Raw genomic sequence first — 22,002 nt, 5'->3', positions numbered from 1 at the left:
ATCATCACGGCTCTAACTGATTACCAATAACCCTCATTATCATTATTAGTGACAAAACTGATTTAACCATTATTGACAACATATTCTTAAAGTTGTATCAACTTCTAAATGGGACTTTGCAACAACATTGATTGAAAAAAGTTTTCATATTTATGGTGAAGGCTGCTTGCAAAATGAAGACAAATGCCGAGAAGGAAGAGTCCTAGTCTCGAGAATGTTCGCTATTGTAAGTATCCCTGCTTGACTGCTGAACAATGTCCTAGGTGGGTTGCCTTGACAGACATACCACAACATTTGCAGATGATCTGTGAAAGAGAGCAATCTGGAGGAGCACATAGAGGAACCCTTTAAGGAATAGCCTACATTATTCAGAAAATTCGGAAGGTAAGCAGGAACAGACTTTTCATATACTACTGATTCTGAGTCACAAATTACAGGCCACTATCATTGTGAAATGACAACTGAACCAAAATGGTCTATTTGCCTGCAAAAGGTAAGGAAAATTCCAATTATTAAAATTAAGTAATTTTATTGTAAATATATAAACAAAATATATATTTGAACAGAAAACATTATGTTGTGCAATGCATGCAATTGCATATTCAGGACATGGGTAATTTTTCACAAACCAAAAAAAAGAAATACTCTGGACGCAATGATCAAAAACAGTAATTTATGGAAACAAAAAACAACAGCATTTGTGATTTAGGAAGATTCTGTTACTTTGTTTTTTGAGGAACAGTCTAAAATTCACAGTACCATTAAACAAAATAATGACTTTGCTAGGATTGTAATGGTTAAGTGGAAATTGTACTTTCAGACTTGCAAGATTCTGTTGATGTAGCTTTAAAATAAAGTAGAATTAGCTTCTCTGGCCATGTAGCCTGTATCTTCTATCTGGTAAGGTAAGGCTGACATCTTGCAAGACTCAAAGTACTGTTCTCCCACCATCTCCTTTACAGCTGGATAACTTAGGGAGGGTTCCTCCCCTTCCCCCTCCTCCTCCCAAGCCTCTAGGTCTGACCACTAGGCAGCTGTGGAGTATGCTGTCCCTGAGCTGACTGTTCCCTAGGCAGCATCTCTTTCTTCAGTCTGCCAAGGTCATTCCCAAATACCATAACAGGAATTAAGCATTTTTGCTGATGGCCAATTCATCTGACGTAATGTATTGTTTCCAGGTAACAGTAAGTGAAATATGACCTTGTCTCCAAAGGAGGATTCAGAACTTGAAAATCCAAAGAAATAAAAATGAGAAAATGTTGGAAGTATGATAGTAATTTCCTATCAAATTACATTTCCCCCCAAGGTTTTTGTTTAGCATTTTTCCTCCATTTTACATTTTTTTCTAAATCCTTGACTTTTGCTGACTTTCTCAATGATTTTTATTTAATAATACTCTTTTAAAAACACTTTTCAGAAACTAAGGAACAAGAAATAATCTCTTCCATTTAATGTAACCAAAGTCATTCATTTGATAATTGCAATTTGTTGTACTTAGCTCTTAATCTTTAAACGAATATTCTTTATTCTCTGTATTAATAATCAGCAGCTATAATATAATCTAAGGACCTAACACATAAGCATATGATTGAAAGTAGCAACTGGTCTTGAAAACTAATGCTTTTCTTCATAAACCAAGGACCCAGAGTATGGAGGAGGAATGGAGAGGCCAATCAAGCACAGTAATCCCACGGTCATTGAATCAGTTTTTGGTGCTTTTGGCAAAAGTTGCTGTCATCAGAAAAGAGGACTTTGGACCACTGAACAACAGGACTTTGGACCGCTGTGCTTCATTAAGACCAGGGTCAATGCAGCTGTCTACCAGGAGATTTTGGAGCACTTCATGCTTCCTTCTGCAGACGAGCTTTATGGGGATGGTGACTTCATTTTCCAGCTGCCCACACTGCCAAAAGCACCAAAACCTGGTTCAATGACTGTGGGATTACTGTGCTTGATTGGCCAGCAAACTCATCTGACCTGAACCCCATAGAGAATCTATGGGGCATTGCCAAGAGAAAGATGAGAGATGTGAAACCGAACAATGCAGAAGAGCTGAAGGCCACTATTGAAGCATCCTGGTCTTCCATAACACCTCAGCAGTGCCACAGGCTGATAGCTTCCATGCCACGCCGCATTGAGGCAGTAATTGCTGCAAAGGGGGCCCAAACCAAGTACTGAGTACATATGCATGCTTATACTTTTCAGAGGCCCGATATTGTTCTATGTACAATCCTTGTTTTATTGATTGCATGCAATATTCTAATTTTCTCAGATGGTGGATTGGGGTTTTTCATGAGCTGTATGCCATAATCATCACAATTATGACAAATCACGGCTTGAACTATCTTGCTTTGCATGTAATGAGTCTTATCTCATATATTAGTTTCACCTTTTAAGTTGCATTACTGAAATAAATGAACTTTTGCATGATATTCTAATTTTTTGAGTTTCACCTGTATATCCTTGCTTGAAAGTTTATCTCCAAGTAGACAATATATCATGTGGACCTCTGGCCAAAATAGCTTCATCCAAGGGGAAAATTTTCTTCTGACATGTTCAGAACTGCATATCTATAATTCACTAGATGTTCTTTTAAAATATGATATAATCTTTAGGCCAAGAGCCAAAATAAAGCAGCAGGGTTTGTGTGAAACAGAGAAACAGAGAGAGATCTCCCACTTATCCTAGCAATTTTGCTGGGACACCCATGTGTTTAAAGGTAGGATTTACACCCAAGACTCACCCAAACAAACACTTGTATTATGTTATATGGTTTCTTCATTGAGATCTTGCATTGTTTGTGAAGAACCATTTTAATTGATAATTGGCTATACAGTGTATAACATTCACCATGGATAAATGGAAGAGGCTGAGAAAATGCCAGCGAGATTAGGGTTTTTCTGCCTTCCTCTTAATAAATTACAAGTCACAAACAACTTCTCATATGACCTGAATTTCTGTCCTATCTTCCACGAGAAGTAAAAGGAAGGCAAAGAAAGAATTGTAAAAGGCTAGATCCAGATGACTACTGAAGCCTTCAAATACATTAAGACCTATATTGGTTTAAAACAATACAAATTAGCATTTAAGATTTGACAGAGAGCTTGAGCGATTTTTTTAGATGTTTGGTTTTTTTTAAAAAAAAATATGCATCACTGTTTTATAAGTTGCCAAACAAAATACAGCCTTAAAAACAAATGTTTAAAAGGAGTAAAAAACAAATTAATATACTTTGTTTTTCCGGAATGGGAGCCATTATTCCCATGATGAAAGAACTGATCACAATTCACCTCTTATTGCTAGCATTTGAAAGAATTCCGAATTTGGTTTGGCACTGTCCTATTAAGGATGATATATAGATCACACCAGCTCATCTCTGCCATGAATCATGGTCCTTTCAACCTTAATGAGCTGATACTTGATGTGCTTTGCATTGCCTATATTTCAGATACAAGCAGTGATGGTTTTCTTAAATTAAACCATCTTACAGTTCCTTAAATATAGAAAGTTGGATGTAGTCATATCTCTGAATATCCTAAATAATGAAAAAGTTTATATATGCACAGTGAAGAGCTTTTAACTACTGTAGCAAGAACATAGCAATTTTGACTGCTGTGCAAATTTATCTTACAATAATCCAGAAATATTTGCCCTGTAGTTTTATTTCATTTGTTTGCGTGTGAGTGGGTGTCTCGCCCAGCTGGCTTTCATGACGAAGACAGAATTAGGACTCACAGTCTCCTGGCCTCTAGGCCAGCACCTTCACCCGTTCACCAAACTGGCTTCCTTTCTTTCTCTAGTTACATGGAAATTCTGTTAACAATTCTGAAGAGAAAGAGACCTGACTCAAAATTAAAATAAGAATATTTGGTCCCCATTGGCAGTAGATTCCACCACATTTCTAAAAAGGGGAAATAATCTACTTTGCCCATGGTGATCTATAAAGGTGCCATGTATAATTAAATGAGAAGGACCTGAAAATCAAATAGAAAGTGTATTCCTATCGAAAAAGGCCCATCCCATCTCTACAGACTAAGATCAGCTATTTCAATCTAAAGGCAGACTGACAGAAAACTAATCCTTTGGCTATAGTTGCAGTTTTGATCTGCTGATCATGTCAGTCCATTCATTTAAACTTGCCCAAATACATGTTATTTGCTTCAAAGGTAGGATGATTTCATGATATTTGTTATTTAATTGAAGTAAATGGCATGATAATAACTTATTGGAAATATCATGGCAATTACCTTAACTTCAGAAAGCTAGAGATTATGGAATATGTATCATGTCACAGCTGGAAAAAAAAACCTGGAAAATATCTGAAGTTTAATTATGTTGAGAATATTTAATAAAAGCAAATTTTCATTATGGCTAAAGGATCAGTGTCTCTGTGTGTGTGTGAGAGAGAGAGAGGGTAGGGTGGGGTGGGTGGGATGAGGACAGTTCCACAGTTGTACCGTAATCCTAAATGTAATTTATTTGGAGTGCTTTGTACAGGTAGCCTTCAACTTACGACCACAATTGAGCCCCGAATTTAAGTTGCTAAGCTCTGTTCTTCAGTGAGTTTTGCTACATTTTATGATATTTCTTGCCACAGTTGTTAAGGGAATCACTGCAGTTGTTAAATTAGTAACACAGTTGTTAATTCAATAGCTCTCCCATTGACTTGGCTTGTCAGAAGGTTGCAAAATGTGATCACATTATCCTGGGACACTGCGACTCTCATAAATAGGAGTCAATTGCCAAGGGTCTCAATATGGGAATGCTGCAATAGTGTGAAAAACGGTCATAAATCACTTCTTTCAGTGCTGTTGTAACATTGCAAGGTCACAAAACAAACTGTTGTAAGCCAAAGACTACCTGTACTTTATTTATGAGTAGACACACATATGGTCACATTGCAAAAGCTTAAATCACATTTCATACAAGGAGACTTTATATCAATAAACATGCATGTGGTCAGAAAGTTAACTTCCTTTGCAAATTATATTCTTCTTGTTCCAATTTTGGACACTTTACCTTCTAGAATTGTTTTAATCTTCTCCCTGCCCTCTTCCTTTGATGTTCTGATTGAACTTTTTTCAAAACCAGTTCAGCAATGCTCCATTTAAAAAAAAAACATTTTTGTTCATTTTGTAACTGAAATCAATAAAAGCTCTGCCTCTTGGTTGAGATTTGGTTGCAATCATTTTACCCTCTCAGGTCTCCCCCCCCTTTTTCTTTTCTTTAAACAAAAAGATGGGACAACTGCTTAGGGTGGCTTAAAAGCTGCAGGTAAATCAATCAAGAAATACCTGTATTTATACAACATAGGAGCCATTCACAATTCTGTCATTCAGCAACACTAATCCTATTATTAAGAAGATAAATAATTACCCATTGCGAAGAAAGGGATTCCCAACAGAGTCGAATTATATTTTCCATCAGTAATGAAAAATATCCCTGCAGCAGTAACACTGGAGATACAGATTGTGAGTACTCCCAAGAGTCCAAGAAATGGCTTGCTTCGGAGGCAATCTTTCATGGAGCTGGAGAGGATGGCCACTAACAGAACAAGCATGAGGCTCACTAAGATCTTGCCCTTGGCTAGGAAGCTGGTCTTGTGAAAGTCCGTCCACAAACTAAAGGATGCCAGAGAATGCAGCTGTAGATCCTTATGATGGAGCTGCAGTTTGTGTATCAGTTTGCAGAATTCATTCTCCCACTTCTCACCAATGAGGTCCTGGGCTGCAGAATGGTAAGTCTGGAGGTAGTAAGTGATTTGGACAGCTCTGGCTGACTTGACCCTTTGGTCCTTGCTGTTTGGCAGCTCCATAACTCCACCAAGCTGATGGCCAATAAAGGTCCTTCTCCCATCCTGAGGAGAAAAACCAAGGGACATATATGTTAGGATTAAGCTTTTTCTTAAGGTACAAATAACAGCACTTCTGAATTTCTCCTACAAAGAGCTTTCTAGAAGACAAACCCAGCTATCCTGCTTTTCTACAATGATCAAAATTACAAACAATTTGAATTAAATTTTGAAGATCATAAAGACAAAGGGGAGGGGCTTTGGGGGTGAAGGAAACCTCAGGGAGGACGATGGTCAAACCTCAGGGAGGACCACTGGAGGAATTTCAAGGATGGCAAAACACCCAATTCAATCAGCAGTGTGTTGTTCTGTATATTAATTTAACTACTACATGTTCTTGCAAACTAGCAGGGAGAACCAACAAAGCTATAACATTCACAAATGTTGCTGCCTCCTTATTTTCTTTATAAAAATATTATATCAATGAGAAGGAGGGAAATAGACCAGCCTGACAAACAAATGAACAGCAGAAATGAAAGGATTCAAACTTGTTTTTACTTCCATTTATATTTTGGATTATTTCACATCCAAACAGTGAATGAGAATACATTTCTTTTGTTTTCCAATGACATTAATCTTAATTCCATAAAAACAAACAGGTTTAAAGAAAAGTGCAATACTGCAAACTGATACACATGAGGATTCACAATAGTTATTTCTCTAACAGAAATTATGGACAGAGCCCATGACCAATTACTATCAATTCATCAATAACCATTTGAAATAGTAACAGAGAGAATTATCCCCAAATTACATATTTCTCACCTCACCAGAGAGATCGGTGGCATATAAATTTAATAAATAAATTGATCTGTAATGATTACCACCAATTGTTCTATGCTGAAGTTCATTAGGTTGATTATGTCTTGATCTGAATGGTAATACAGTTAAATAATTCTTTTTGTAACCCTAATAATCCCATGATTTACATATAGATCTCGAAACAAAGCTTCAGTCCTATATGCAGTTATTTGGAAGGAAGTCATATGGAATTCAATGGGGCATACTTGTGTAGAATAGATAGTGGTTTCATTCCAAGTGTGTGCATAGGCTTCTCTATTAAGATGAAGTTGCCACACCAAATCTCCTTCTTGTAATTGTCCTTGGTCAAAGTTAAATAAGTTAAATAAATCTTGCTAAATCAGAGCTCTTATTGTCAGATTTGGAAAGCAATTGTAATGTGGAATTTCACTATGACAAACAGATACAAAACATTACACTTGCTGTTGGCAAAACCACCGGTTTTAAATCAGAATAGTGAAATGTCCTAATTTAAGGAATTCATATCTTTTTAAAACCAAACTAATTAAACTGTTTTTCCAATAAACTCACAGAGAAGTGATGCATATTGTTGATTTGTGGACTTTTTAAGAATACAAAACAATGCAACACCCTTCTTTGAGAACTACTTTGCTGAGGTAAATTATGCTTTATCTGTCCTACCATAGTGTTCATAACAATAGACAAGTACTATTAACATCTGTGACTCTACAAGGCCTGAAACTGTGTCATTTGACTCTCCTGCCATATGTGTTTGGATAGGGAAGTTGTCAGCCCTTCAAGGCAGGCAACAGAAAAGTTGAAAGGGAGAGGCAACTGCTCCTCACAAAACTTTCATACATATAGTTGTCCACACAGAGAAATCCATGAACATATTGCCAAATAAAGTATTGCAATTATTAGCCATTGATCTCAGATATTTTTTGAAAAACATAAACTTGGCCTCATATTTAAGTAGAAAACCTATGCCTGAAAAGTTAGTCAACTATTTCTTCCTGCACAATTACATGGTATTTATAGGAAGGAACATATAAATTCCTTTTCGGATTCACTTCCGGTTCCTTTGGATTGGTCAATGTATGACTCATACTTGTGTTGGACGTGATCCTTTCTACTATGATAGGAAGGTGAAGTTTTATTTTATTATAAAAAAGTTTTATTGGTTTTTTTCAAATATTTTGGGGAAAAGGATACATAAATGTGGAGAAAATTTTTGACAGCTACATCATACGGAAGCTGGTACCTCCCCGGAGTCTTACATCTCTCTCTTATTTTATATATATCAAAATATCATTATTACATACATATTAGCAGTTTAACTTAAAATTCTTTGACATCTTCAACCATACTTTATATCACTTCTAACCATTTCATTATATTAACAATTGCAATGTGTTTTTAAATCATTTCTGTGAGCTAAATCTCATTGCTGTCTCTTCTCCCCTGTCTGTTGGCTGAGCCATGGCTCCTTCCCCCTTCCTGTCTTGTGCAGTGTCTCTTGTTTCATCTAGGAGGTTCTTATGTTTTTCCATGAAGGCTTCTACCTCCATTACTGTATTAATTCTCACTCTACCCCCCTCCCAGAAAATCAACAAGCCTTCTGGAATTAGCCACCTATATGAAAAAAATTTTCATATAATTTTTTAGTTAAAAAGAAGAGTTTCTTCCTCTTATCTCTTATTCTTTTTGGTATCTGTTTCAGAATGGTTATTTCTTTGTCCTTATATCTTAAAGGTTCCCCCCTTTGAACTCCTAGAATCTCATCTCTTGTAGTCTTTCTAAAAAATTTAACATGAACTTCCCTTGGAACATTGTGTGTTCTAGCATATGCTGAATTGATTCTGTATATCAAATCCATATCCCACCCTAGCTGTTGCTTATCTCTTTTAATATAATTGGCTAGCATTGTTATCATAATCTCCCTTAAGTCTTCACCCTCCATTTCAGGTATGTTTTGAAATCTAAGAAAAAGAGACATTCTTTCAAATTCCATTTTTTCCATATAATTCTCAATTCCAACATTTTTTTTTTGGTAAAGCCTTCATTTCTTCTCCCACCCCCACAGCCCCCTCCTCCAGAGCCTCTATTTTCTGGCTATTTTGTAAAGTCTGTTGTTTATTCTCTCTGAGTTCTTCCCTTAAGTCAGCCAGCTGTTTTTTATTTCGTCCTGTCCCTTTAAGATTGACTGGAACATTTGTTGGAACATTTCTTGAGATTGCTGTTCCCCCTCGGGGGCCCTTGGTTGTAAAAAGGAAGATAGCTGTGTTTGTTGTGGAACAGGACTTGAAACAGAAGAAGATGGAGCCGATGCTGGTTTAGGAATAGGAGCCCTTTTCGCAGGCATTGTGAAGTTCAGAGAAAGTTTATAAGTCTGGACAGAAAAGATGGCATCTACAGGAGCGCGCTGTCGGGCGGGGTCTAAAGGCACACAAAATCCAGCGTGGGATATCAGTCTTCAATACAGCTCCCCTATAGTTGTAGTCAATTTTCCCCAATCCAAGGAAGATTGTATAAAGAGATTCCTCTAGGGTTCACAAGGCTTTTATAATTCCGACCCAGGAGATTTTTCAAAGACAACAGTTCATTTGCAACGGCAGCAAAAACGGGGGGAGAAACGCCATTTTGGCTAGGAAGGTGAAGTTTTAGATAGACAATATACACCCATTCTGTTCACTATCCTCTCATCCAATCTATCCTTTCCAAACACTAATATAATATGCTAATACTACATAGTGAGGACTACCCTCCACTCCACTCCTAGGAGATGCTGAGTATCCAAGAAATGCAAAAAATATAGATTGTAAATCACATGTCTATCAGTAAACCAGCTAGCTTGCTTGCCTGAGTTTGTTTCACACAACTGCTGACTGGATATTTTCATAACAGCTAATAACCCACTGATCATTTAGCTGTAAATTGATAACAAATAACAATTGTATCATTATATAATCTCACGTCAATTCTAAAATAATCCAGGAAGGGTTATACTGCATTCAGTAATGAAACAAGAAGGAACAATTCATGATGCCACTAATAATACCTGTTAATCACTTTAAAGGGTGATATTTGTTTGAAATTAATTTCTAAATGTGCCACTAAGTCAAGACACATGAGAATGAACTTGGAAATTCACAGGCGGAAAGGAGAGGCAGCCTTCAGGCAAGGAAGAGCTGCCTATCACATCTTCATGAAGCCGATGAAGATGCACAAATGGAAGCTTTAGATGTTTTAGTGCCATGTGGTGAGTTGGGGATGCAATACTGGAAGAAAATCTAGGGTGTCTCAACTATATTGAACCTGCTTTGTCTTGTGTTTGCTTCTGAAAAAACGGAGTATGCTTTAGCATCTGAAAATGCTTAGCACTTCTTTCTTATTGGAAGCCAGTCTGAATATATGCCTCCTCATCTCTTGAAGTGTTTGTAAGAGAAGTTGCAATATATTTGGCCCACAATTAAGTCATAGTGGAGCTACTGATATGCTCACTTCCAAGGAGAAAGGAACCAACTTATGTTCTCCTGACGTCTTCTTCAAAACTCTTGAAAAAATACAAGGTGTTTGGGTTGAGAGAGGCTAGAAGCATGAGTTGTTGTTGCTTCACTATTATGATCCTGCCAGGTAACATGATTTTAGATGAAAAGGACAGAAAGGAAATGGAGCTAGTGGCATCAAGTGGCCATAGTCTTATGGCTGGAGATTTCAGCACTACTGGAGCCAGTGATTTCACTCTGACTTGGCCAAAGCTAACAGATTCACAAGCTCTCCCCCCCCCCCCCCTCAACTCCTTACAGTAACTCAGAAATTCAGGAACTAAGCAGACGCATTTAATGAAGACCAGAGCGGTAAACTTCCCAGATCTGAGAGGCCACCCAAAAGGCATATAAGTGCTAATGGGACAGCAGACTCTACAGTTCCAATTTGATGGATCTCAGCAATGCACTTATATACTTGTTTATTGCATTATTTCTCTTTGAACAGTTCTAAAAAAAAGCGGCTGGTGAATATTCTACAAGATTGTGTGTTGGACTTTAGATTTCCTCTGGCCTCATCATTTGTTTCTCCCTTGAATATGTTGCCTGATTGATAGTTTACTAATCTGGATCCCTGCTGGCCTGTTGGATGGATGACTGTGGTCTACCTTCAAAGAAAAGGTCCTGCAGAAGGACCTTTTCAAAGGCTATTTCTTTCCATCCAGCTGTGATAGAGCCTGAGCATGCTTTTACCTCTGACCTGTGGTTGATTTATAGATTACTAATTTGCTTCCTGGCAGCCACCTGTGCTGGCACAGAAAACTCAATAATCTGGACTGCAGGATGTTTTCTATTCCTGAAGTCACTGTGGTACTTCTGATGGAGCTTGAGGGCACCAGTTGGCTTGGTGGCCCAGCTGAGAATAGGGACCTGATGATGATGGGAGGGTGGGGGAGGTGGGAAGCAGGCATGCATCGTGATGTTCCTTACTCATAAACTGTTACAATTTTAGTCTCTCTCTCCTTCTGTATTTACTTAGGGTTCTTGTTAAAATTGATTTAATATTATTTCAAACATTTTTGCTCAATGATAATAATCCCAAATATGGTACAAGAATGATGCAAATATCCTTGCTTGTGGGGAGCTAGAACTGCCAGGTATAAACTTTTAATAATCCAGTAAAGCAGAAAACAGCAGCTATAATCCCCCCCTCTCTCTCACACACACACACACAGACAAAACCTCAAAAAGCTCTTGTTTAAAAGGATCCGTAATCCTAAAAAACTGAGTGGGGTTATATTTTGTACATCTTTGTTTTGGAGCTATAGAAATAATGAATTGCAGAGCAATTGTGATTATGGTAATAGTGCTGCAAAGTTCTTGCTGTTGATCATATCCCTTGAACAAAATGCTTGCCCAGACACATATAACATTTGTAATGGACCAATTTGCTGAGTGAAATCTTTAGACTTGGCAAAGCATAGCACTGTATTCCCAGTATTTCCTCTACATAAAGCAACTGCTAAACATATGTTTATTTTAAAATAGAATCCAGAAAAATTCTAATAAGCTATGGGATCACCCCACCAACAGAGAGACAATGTAACTTTTAGAATTTTTACTAGGAAATATTTACTAGGAAAAAATCTCATAACACACCCTATCTCACTTCTACTCTCTTCTTAAACTGGAATCAACGGTGAGTTTTATTCCATATTCAAATCCCTCCAAAGTAGCAACAAAAATGCCTACTTATGGTATTTATTCCCTGTGTATATGTATATATAAAACACTTTTCAGGCATATCCTAGCCCCTGAATGACCTTGGAAAGAAAAAAAAATATGCAAGCTGAAACTCATATGCTATGTATTTATTTACAGTTTCTCTATTCTGCCCAAAACAGAAGGCTTTGGGTGAATTACAAGTCAGTAATATATAGAAGGCCACAGGGAAAAAAGGCTGAATGCAAATAGATAGCTACTACATCAAATGCAATCACTTTTGTAATATATTCCTGCAGCTCAGGAAAATTTTTTTACCTGGACTTGCTTAAGCTTACATATATTTCTTCCTGTCAATAAAGTATTTCTTTGAGTTACAGAATAACCCCTTCCAGAATACAAAGATTGGTGTGTGTGTGTGTGTGTGTGTGTGTGTGTGTGTGTGTGTGTAAACATAGACAAGATGAGTTAAAGGAACTTTCCATCACAGTTCTATAGCTATTAGATGGCAGAGGATACAGATGGTTCAGGAGACTGGCCTAGAAATTAACATGTTTACCATATTTAAGAAGCATGATGTGAATAATTTGACAGAAGACGAGAGAGTCCTTTGGTAAGTTATTAGGAGATCAGTAGTGTTTCTTTTTAAGAGGAAAGCTGACAAAATAGCAAATTAATGGTTAACTACTGGAGCTTATCCCGCAAGCAAGGTGGACCTCCGTCAGTGGACCAGACGAGCCGCCAACAGCGAGTCTTGAGAGACCATTCTGGGAGGAGTTTGACTCTGTTGCCCCCGAGGATTTGGACAGGTTGCGTGGACGGCTGCGACCCACCACATGTTTAATGGACCCGTGCCCCTCCTGGCTGGTACTGGCAGCCTGGGAGGTGACACGAGGCTGGCTCCTGGGCCTGGTGAACGCCTCACTGGGTGAGGGATACTTACCAACCGCCTTGAAAGAGGCGGTGGTGAGACCCTTGCTCAAGAGACCTTCGCTCGACCCAATGGAACTAGCTAATTATCGTCCAGTCTCCAACCTCCCCTTCTTGGCGAAGGTTGTTGAGAATGTGGTGGCGCAGCAATTTCCACGACACCTGGACGAATCCGACTATCTAGACCCACGCCAGTCCGGCTTCCGACCCGGACACAGCACTGAGACAGCCTTGGTCGCGTTGGTTGATGATCTCTGGAGGGCCAGAGATAGGGGTTGTTCCTCTATCCTGGTCCTATTAGACCTCTCGGCGGCTTTTGATACCATCGACCATGGTATCCTATTGCGCCAGTTGGAGAGGATGGGAGTCGGAGGCACCGTTTTGCGGTGGTTCGGCTCCTACCTCTCCGACCGGAAACAATGTGTGTTGACAGGGGGACAGAGGTCGTCCCTGAGGCCACTCACTTGTGGGGTGCCACAGGGGTCGGTCCTCTCGCCTCTCCTGTTCAACGCATATGTGAAGCCGCTGGGTGAGATCATCCGTGGTTTTGGGGTTGAGTACCACCTGTACGCTGATGATACTCAGCTGTACATTTCAACCCCAAACCACCCCAACGAGGCTGTCGAAGTGATGTCCCGGTGTTTGGAAGCCGTCGGGGTCTGGATGGGGGACAACAGACTCAAACTCAACCCCTCCAAGACCGAGTGGCTGTGGGTACCGGCACCTCGGTTCAGCCAGCTGACTCCATCGCTGGCCATAGGGGGCGAACAACTGTCCCCCGTGGAGCGGGCGCGCAATTTGGGCGTCCTCCTTGATGCCCGGCTGTCAATGGAGGACCATGTGGCAGCCGTGGCAAGGGGGGCGTTCCACCAGGTTCGCCTGGTGCGCCAATTGCGCCCCCTACTGGACCGGAGTGCCCTGCGCACGGTCACTCATGCACTGGTGATGTCTCGCCTGGACTACTGCAATGCCCTCTACATGGGGCTTCCCTTGGGACGCATCCGGAGACTGCAGCTAGTTCAGAACGCAGCCGCGCGGGTTATTATGGGGAGTACACGTTACTCCCACGTAACACCTCTCCTGCGCGAGCTGCACTGGCTACCTGTGGCCTTTCGGGTGCGTTTCAAGGTATTGATCACCATCTTTAAAGCGCTCCATGGCATAGGACCTAGTTATCTGCAGGATCGCATCCTACCACACACGTCCCTGCGACCTATCCGCTCACACAGGGAGGGGCTCCTCCTGGTGCCGTCCGCTAGACAATGCCAGCGGGCGACATCTAGGAGTAGGTCCTTCTCTGTGATGGGCCCAACCCTCTGGAATGACCTCCCCCCTGACATTCGAACTACCACCGACCTCCGTTCCTTCCGTCAAAAGTTAAAGACTCACCTATTTCAATCAGCTGGCCTGGCACTTTCTTAGTTTTACCTCCCGGGGATTTATTTTAATTGGGTTTGGGGTTTTAATTGGGATGTTTTTAGGGTTTTAGAATATATTTATTTCTTGTACAGTCTATCTCCCCCTCCAAATGTATTTTAAATGTATTTTATTGTTATGACTGTATTTTATTTGCATTGACTGTACACCGCCCCGAGTCCCTTGTTGGGAGAGGGGGCGGTCTAAAAATCTAAGAAATAAAATAAATAAGCAGAAGAAACAGAGATGGAAAAGGATAAGTAAGGTTGCAAGTAGCAAGGGGGAAAGACGAAAGAGAAAGAAGTGGAAGAAATTAGCTTTTTCTTTTCATGTGCTGTTTCAGAATGTAGGAAAGAAATGACAGATTCCTCATTTCCTGTTTAATTCTAAAGCAAGCTTTAAAAAATGAGAGTGAGGGGAGGAAAACAACCTTATGTTGATCTGAGGAAGACTTTCCTGGGATGAGACAGACTTAGGATCCCAGACTCTGCTAGCCTGTTTGTTCCAGAAGGACGTCTCTTGCAGTCTCCTAGAGTTTACTTGTTCTGGGTTGCAACAGAACCACAGGCATCTGGAAAGCCATTTCTGAATTAATTAGACAAAGTGTTTGCTAGTAATGTTGCTTCTGGAATCATATTTTTTTCTGCATCCCCTCCAACCCCCATCACCCCTGGACTATAAGGTGAGGGACAATTGAAGTTACAATCTCATAACATCTTGTTAGCCACAAAAGACTCATTTGTATTTTCCCACTATATCCTAGGACCTAAGCCAATCATAACTTCTGATTAATAATATTGCAAAGAGTCAAGCGGGCCATGAAAGTATGAGCTTCAGGAGCATCAAACAACAATCCCTACAGAAAAGAAGGGCATCTAGAAAAACATTAAGGTGCTACTCGTAAGGACATTCAAAATCTCATGGATCTTCATAGCCAATTAACAGGCTCGGATTAAATCGAAACAGGTGTTCAATTGAGTGTTTAATGATGTCATTGTATCACACACTAGAGTATAGTAGTTCACAGCCCATTTCAAGAGGAGGAATTTCAATTGTATTTTGTTTTGCTTACTCTCTTCAGAAAAAAAGTGAGCCAAGTTTTCCTTTCCAGCAGCAGTTGAGACAACTGGAACCGAAATTAGAGTTTGCTAAGAAAAATGTTCTTTTTCTCCTGGCTATTGCTTGGTAAGCTGTTCCAGCTCAGCTCAGATAAAAGAACAAACTGCAGTGTAGTCAGTGCTTTCTTTCCCTCCTGCCCCTCCCCCCCCCCCAACTGTACCTGAATTGTCCTCCACAGCTTTCAAATGCTCTCTTGTCTCCAAGTAGAAAGTCAGAAAGCTCACTTCTGTTGTGACAGGAGCAGAACCATAACCAGGGTTTCCCCATGTATGCCCATAGCTGCTTAGTAATAGGAACCCTTTACATGCTGGAGTGCCTTCTACAACAGTTGCACTATCTGGAGCTGCCTTAAAAGGGAAGACACGAAGGCTTTCTCTTAGCCTCTGAGTGAAAAACTCAGCATGAACAGACAGACATCCTATCACGAACGCATGTGCCATGTAGAAAGTCCCATAATAAATCTCAGATATATTAAGCAATAAATAGGAATAATTATTTGGTTTGGGTGAGTGGTTGATATAGTGGTTGAGGTACTAGGCTAGAAACCAGGAGACTGTGAGTTCTAGTCCCACTTTAGGCATGAAGTCATTTGGGTGACCTTCTGGCCATCACTTTTTTTCAGCTCTGAGGAGGAGGCAAGGGCAAACCATTTCCAAGAAAACTACTGGGACCTGTCTGGGCAGTCATCAGGAGTCAAGAATGACTCAAAGGAACAAAAGGAAAAATTAAATGTCTCAGAAAGATTATAATGTGTCAGATCCCCTCACAGCTCCTACAGACAATGCTAGATGGTGGATGTGTATTCAGGACATGATCTTGTGAAAAGGATTCCTAAGTTTAAAGCAGAGACAGAAATACTAGGGTTATGTAAGACACATTGGTCTGAAGTAAAGTCCTGACTAATTATTTTCAATTAGATTTAAAATTTAAGAGGTTCAAAAGTATAACTGCATAATAAAATGGGGAAAAAAGTAAGGTTCTGCATTTAGACAAGAAAACCAAATGCACAGATATAGTATAGGTCGTACCTGGCTCAATAGTAAAAGTGAGAGGGATCTTGGATCTTAGAGTCCTAGTGGGCAATCATTTAAATATGAGGCGGCAGTGGGCTACAACTGTGAAAAAAAGCCAACGAAGTCCTAGGCTATATAAGCAGAGAGATAGAATCAAGATCCCGTGAAGTGTTAATACCACTCTATAATGCCTTGGTAAGGCCACACTTGGAATGTTGCATCCAGTCTTCATCACCACAATGTAAAAAAGACTCTAGAAAGAGTGCAGAGAAGAGCAACAAAGATGATTTATGGGACTGGATACTAAAACATATGAAGAACGGTTGCTGGAATTGGGTATGTCTAGTTTAATTAAAAGAAGGACTAGGTGATACATGATAGCAGTGTTCCAATATCTCAGGGGTTGCCACAAAGAAAAGGGAGTCAAGCTATTCTCCAAAGCACCTGAGGGCAGCACAAGAAGCAATGGATGGAAACTAATCAAGGAGAGAAGCAACCTAGAATTAAGGAGAAATTTCCTGACAGAACAATTAATAAGTAGAACATCTTGCCTCCAGAAGTTGTGAATGCTTCAACACTGGAAGTTTTTAAGAAGAGTTTGGACAACCATTTGTCTGAAATGGTACAGAGTTTCCTGCTGAGCAAAGTGTTGGAGTAGAAGACCTCTAAGGTCCCTTCCAATTTTCTAGTTATTCTATTCTATTATAAAAAAATAAGCAGAACATAGTGATGTCTGCATTCAGTTGACTTTAGTTGTGAGAAAGTGATAAATGTGACAGCTTAATTAGATTTACCCTTGTATTTTTATTGTTTTTCCCCCCTGGAAATTTATAAGTCCTTGAGACAGAATTATCAGGTAGGAGTTACAATATATCATCAATTGCAATGATATTACCCACTTTAACAGCCTTGATTACTATATAATGCATTGGTTATAGTGGGTTATATATTCTCTGCATGACAATAAGATTGGATTTAAAAACTCTCTCTTCATATTTTGGAGATGATAATAGTGTACTGCCTCTGTTTCACTAGATCTTGAAGAGCATTGAACCATTACAGTCCAAATTCAAATGGGCTTGCTGAATAAGTGATATGTAGTCTGAATCCCAGGATCACAAGAAAACCCAAAGGTCTTGGATGTCACTCTTGGAATTCTTAAAAAACCCCATTAAAGCAGCAGGAATTACAAAAATACATACGGTACATACAAATAGCACATAGTCATATGAAGTATAATTAGTTTATATTCAAACAGCATGAAAATAAAATGTAATCAAATTTAGATTTTGCCCTGCCTTAGCAGAGTCCTCAGAATGACAAATATTGTGTTTCTATAGACTAAAGCAGGGTCCCCAATCTTTTTTGGGTGGAAGGCCAGGGGAGAGTGTGGAAAAGGTGTTTTTTCTTCTTTCTTCATACATACATATATATACCAGTTCTTGACTTCAAAAATCTGGACAATCACTAGATTATAACAAAGAAGTATATATTAACCTAATTTCCAATTTCCACTTAGGGGTCCTCAAGAGTTTCGCCCACATATCTGGTGCCTCTACATACAATACCTTCCATAGTAAGTGTGGACAAATTCAAAAAGTCCATTTATCAAGAGCAATGTTCCCAAGGAACTAGGTTTCAAGGGCCAAATCATAATGTGTAGTAAAACATCTATTTCATCTGAAAGCTCATAAGGTGAGGCTCAAAGAAACAGTTACACTTAATGCAATTCCTGTATGCAAAGGGAAAGGTAGTGGTAGCTTTTCATCCCTCTTTTCCACTAAGGCACTAAGCTAGGATGCAGACTTTCTCTTTGGTTTTTAGTAGTTTGTGCTGCTGTAGCTTATAATATTCATGGTCTACATCTATAATAATTCATTAAGTGTACTGATATTATATGTTGCTATTATTATTTATGTCTACACTCCATGTCCATGTCTCAATTCCAACTTTGATGCATTTATAAATGTGTTTGGGAAAATGACAGGATATTCGGTTAAAAATAGAAACAGAATCATAGGGCTGGAAGGGAGGTATTCCAGTCCAACCCCCTACCTATGGCAGGTGACCTTATAACTTCCTGGACAAATAGTTGTCCAATCATCTCTTGAAAACTTCCAGCAATGGAGAACCCATAACTCCAGGAGGAAAACTGTTACCTTGGTTAATTGTTAATTAACTTAAATAGTGATTTGGTTAATTTTTAAATAACTGGTCCAACTTTGAATTTCTGTCAATTTTTTTTTAAAAAAAACTAGCGGTCAGAAGACACAATGAAAAATCCTTAATTTCAAATGCATGGACAGACTTAACTATAATTTCAACTGGGAAATAGTGAGTATCCTAGACCAAGCCAAGTCCAAAAAAATGCTAGAGAATTCCTGAAAGCCTGGCATTCAGACAAATCAGCCATCAAAAGGCACATAGAGATGAACAACATCTACATACCATTCAAAAGCTGTGAAAGAACCAAAAGAACCAAAAGACCTTCTCACCAACAATTATTGCCCAGATGAGCAGACATTAATACCAACATTAGACCAACAATCAAGCAGTAAACAATGCTCCAATAAAGGAGCTTCCAATTCAGACAGACAGTAAACAAGTGTTAGACTGGGTAATGGACAGGCACACACAGGCTTAACAGTCACAACAGCTCTTTATTAAGTACAACAAATGAGAACAATCCAGCGAAGGTTGAGTCTGACAGCAGCCCTTCAACCAATAGGATTAAACCTCTGTTCCCACCGGAACAGAGAACCTTGGTGGAAACCAATGTAGTTAGAGCAAGTATCTAACACCCCTCCCCTCTTGGATGGAACAATCCTACTAGTTACGTAGTCACGCAGGTAGGTGGGCTTTTGGGTAGCTCTGCCTGACCTGCGCAGTTCAGTAGGAGGGGTTTCCTTGGACAGGTCGGACAGACCTGTTTGCTCCACAGCTCTGCTTGGTGGAAGCTCCTGGAACCTTTCACAGGCTGGAGCTTCTAGAGCCGGTTCACTCGGAGCTCACTGCGGGCCTGCAACAAAACCAGATAAGTTTCCCGGTACCCTCAGGCTTGAGCTGGCTGTAGAAGGAGTGAGTGTTTGCTCCATTTGGGTAGGGCTTTGGCTAACTCATGTAGGAGTTACCTCTGGTTGTCTAAGAGTGGAGTTGGAGAGGCGGCCACGCAGTTGGTCAATATGCCTTCTCCAATTCCTACCGTCCTCGAGCTCTAGGAGGTAAGAGCGAGGGCCGGTGATGCCTATCACTGTGACAGGAATCCACAGAGTTCCCCGGCATAGTTGTGGGCCTATACCGAATCCCCTATGCTAAATGTCTGAATCTTGCTTGTGGAGTCTGGGGGTGATGAGGCAGAATAATTGGGGTGTAACCAGTCTAAGTGGGACCTTAGCTGGCGACTCATGAGAAGCTTGGAGGGGCTTCTCCCTGTAGTGGCACTGGGTGTGATGTGTTGAATTAGCAAATAGTGGTCAACCCGTGTTTGCCAATCTCCCAGGCCCATCCTAGAGAGGGCCTCTTTTGCAGATCTCACCATTCTCTCTGCCTGACCGGAGAGGAGGCCAGATGGAATGGCATGACCAGGGCATGCCTGATTCCCTGAGCTGCTAGGAAGGTCTCAAATTGCATGGCCGTGAATTGGGGCAAGCCGTGTGTGGAGAAAAGTCTCTGTAGCACCTTGATGATTGCTTCTGCTGTAGTGGAGGTCATCAGGACTACCTCTAACCATTTCGAGTAGGCATCCACAACTACGAGAAATGTCTGGCCGTGAACTGGGCCAGCAAAGTCGATGTGCACCCTAGACCATGGTACTTGAGGTTGCACCTTGGGCCACCCCCTCCACACCCAATTCAAAACCTGTTTGATCGTGGAGTCTCTGGCAGAGTGGCGGACAATGTCACTAAGCGAGACAGAACCAGTCTCTAAAAAGTCAATGCAAAAAACTCGGGGGTAGGGTCTCGGGGGTAGGGTCTGCAAGTAGTTCGTTGGTGCTCTCATTGACACTGGTCACTTCCAGCCCCAGGGCTTTGAACCAGTCAAGCCCCAGGAGGCTCCGCAGGTTTCCGCTGACCACCGTCACTGGGAGCTGGCTGATGAAGTTGTTGAAGTTCACCCAGAAGGTGCCTTAGCCCACGATGGGGACTCAGTTCCCCTGGTAATTGTGAAGGCGGATGTCAGGGGTGTGTAGATGTTGTTTTTTCAGGCTAGGGATAGCCTGCTTCAGGTTAGACCATGGTATGATGGTCAGTGATGATCCGGTGTCGATCTCCATCTTGCATGGAGAGCCCTCGATGAGGATTGTGACCTTCAGCTTCTTTGACCGCCTTGTGCAGGCTTGGCTGATTGAGGTGTGATGGGTGACTCTGTTGTCGCCCTTTGAGCGCCATGGTGGTAGCCGCCATGCCCCTTGGTCGGGCCTCTGCTGGCGGTTAGGTCGGCTTCGTGGCTGCCAGGTCATCAGGGGGAGCTTCCTTCGGCAAACCTTGGTGATGTGCCCCTTTCGCTCGCAGCGCTGGCAGATAGTGTCATGGAGATTGCAAAATGATCTGGCATGGTCTCCTCCGCAGCTAGCGCAAGGTGAGAAGCGCGGTTTGAATTTGCGCACCAACTGGACGCAGCTACTGTGCATGCGGCAACTGTCATCTTCTTCGCCTTCTGAGCTCTCGGCCTCTGCAGCCTTGCTATGTAAGTGTGCGCTCTTCCACACATCCTGTGAAGCGCCCTGGTGCTGCAGGGTTTCTGCAGACTTAGCAACCGATTCTGATGCCCTTGCTTCGTCCAAGGCAATTTGTAGAGTGAGGTCAGACGTGGCAAGTAACCTCCTCTTTAGGTTAATGTCCCGCACGCCGCAAATTATGCGGTCCAGAATCAGCTCATCCAAGTCTCGGAATTCACAGTATGTGGCGGCCTTGCGAAGCACCGCAACGTACTCATTTATCTTTCTGGTTCCTGATGTTAAACTCATGCCAGCGAACATGCTTGAATGGCTTGAGGGCATAGTGGGTCCTCAAGTGTCTGCTGGAGCACGGACCAGGCGACTGATTGCAGCGGTATTGGCTCAGAGAAGTCATTCACCATCTCGAACATTTCCCGGCCACAGTATCCGAGGAGCATGTTCTTCTTGCGGCCTTCAGAAAGGCCCATGAGGTCGTTTGCCTCGAGGAAGCATGTAGCATGTACAAGTCCCAGTGCTCTGTGACTGGGTCATACAGAGTCGGTGGGGCGTGCATGGCCATTTTGTGTTCAGAGGGCGTTTTGAGTTTGCTGCTCAAAAATGGCTGCTTGAAGCCACGCTGAGCTCTGGGCTGGATGTACTTGCTGGATTGCTATGCTCTTTTTGGTTCGCCTAGTTGCCTTCCAATCCCATCCTCATCGCCAGGGTTAGATTGGGTAATGGATAGGCACACACAGGCTTAACAGTCACAACAGCTCTTTATTAAGTACAACAAGTGAGAACAATCCAGCGAAGGTTGAGTCTGACAGCAGCCCTTTTATAGGGAGCTGTCAGACCCTTCGACTAATAGGATTAAGCCTCTGTTCCCACCGGAACAGAGGACCTTGGTGGAAACCACTGTAATTAGAGCAAGTATCTAACAACAAGAACCATCGAGAACATTCCCACCAACACTGACAAGGCAAGCCATTATTATATAAAATGATAGCAAACCCTAATTCTTTCTAGTGCTGATGTGTTATCTAGTTT

The 22,002-nt window shown here is 41.1% G+C and overlaps 1 protein-coding gene across 2 annotated transcripts in view; it reads right to left on the bottom strand.

Annotated features, from left to right (window-relative positions):
• The window catches only part of PTCHD4 (patched domain containing 4), a gene marked incomplete at its 5' end in the record, with an annotated part of 57,933 nt that overhangs the window by 19,092 nt on the left and 16,839 nt on the right, over positions 1–22,002 (bottom strand). For both annotated transcript variants that reach the window (XM_081944417.1, XM_081944418.1), the window contains one exon: positions 5,377–5,857. In XM_081944417.1, the coding sequence (XP_081800543.1) occupies positions 5,377–5,857 (481 nt within the window). The remainder of the gene's footprint in view (positions 1–5,376; positions 5,858–22,002) is intronic.

This window comes from Natrix helvetica, assembly GCF_964273705.1.
Source record: "Natrix helvetica genome assembly, chromosome: 2".
In the NCBI taxonomy this organism is placed as follows: Eukaryota; Metazoa; Chordata; class Lepidosauria; order Squamata; family Natricidae; genus Natrix; species Natrix helvetica.
The sequence above is the reverse complement of the archived record's forward strand: the minus strand, read 5'-3'. Positions and strand labels throughout refer to the sequence as shown.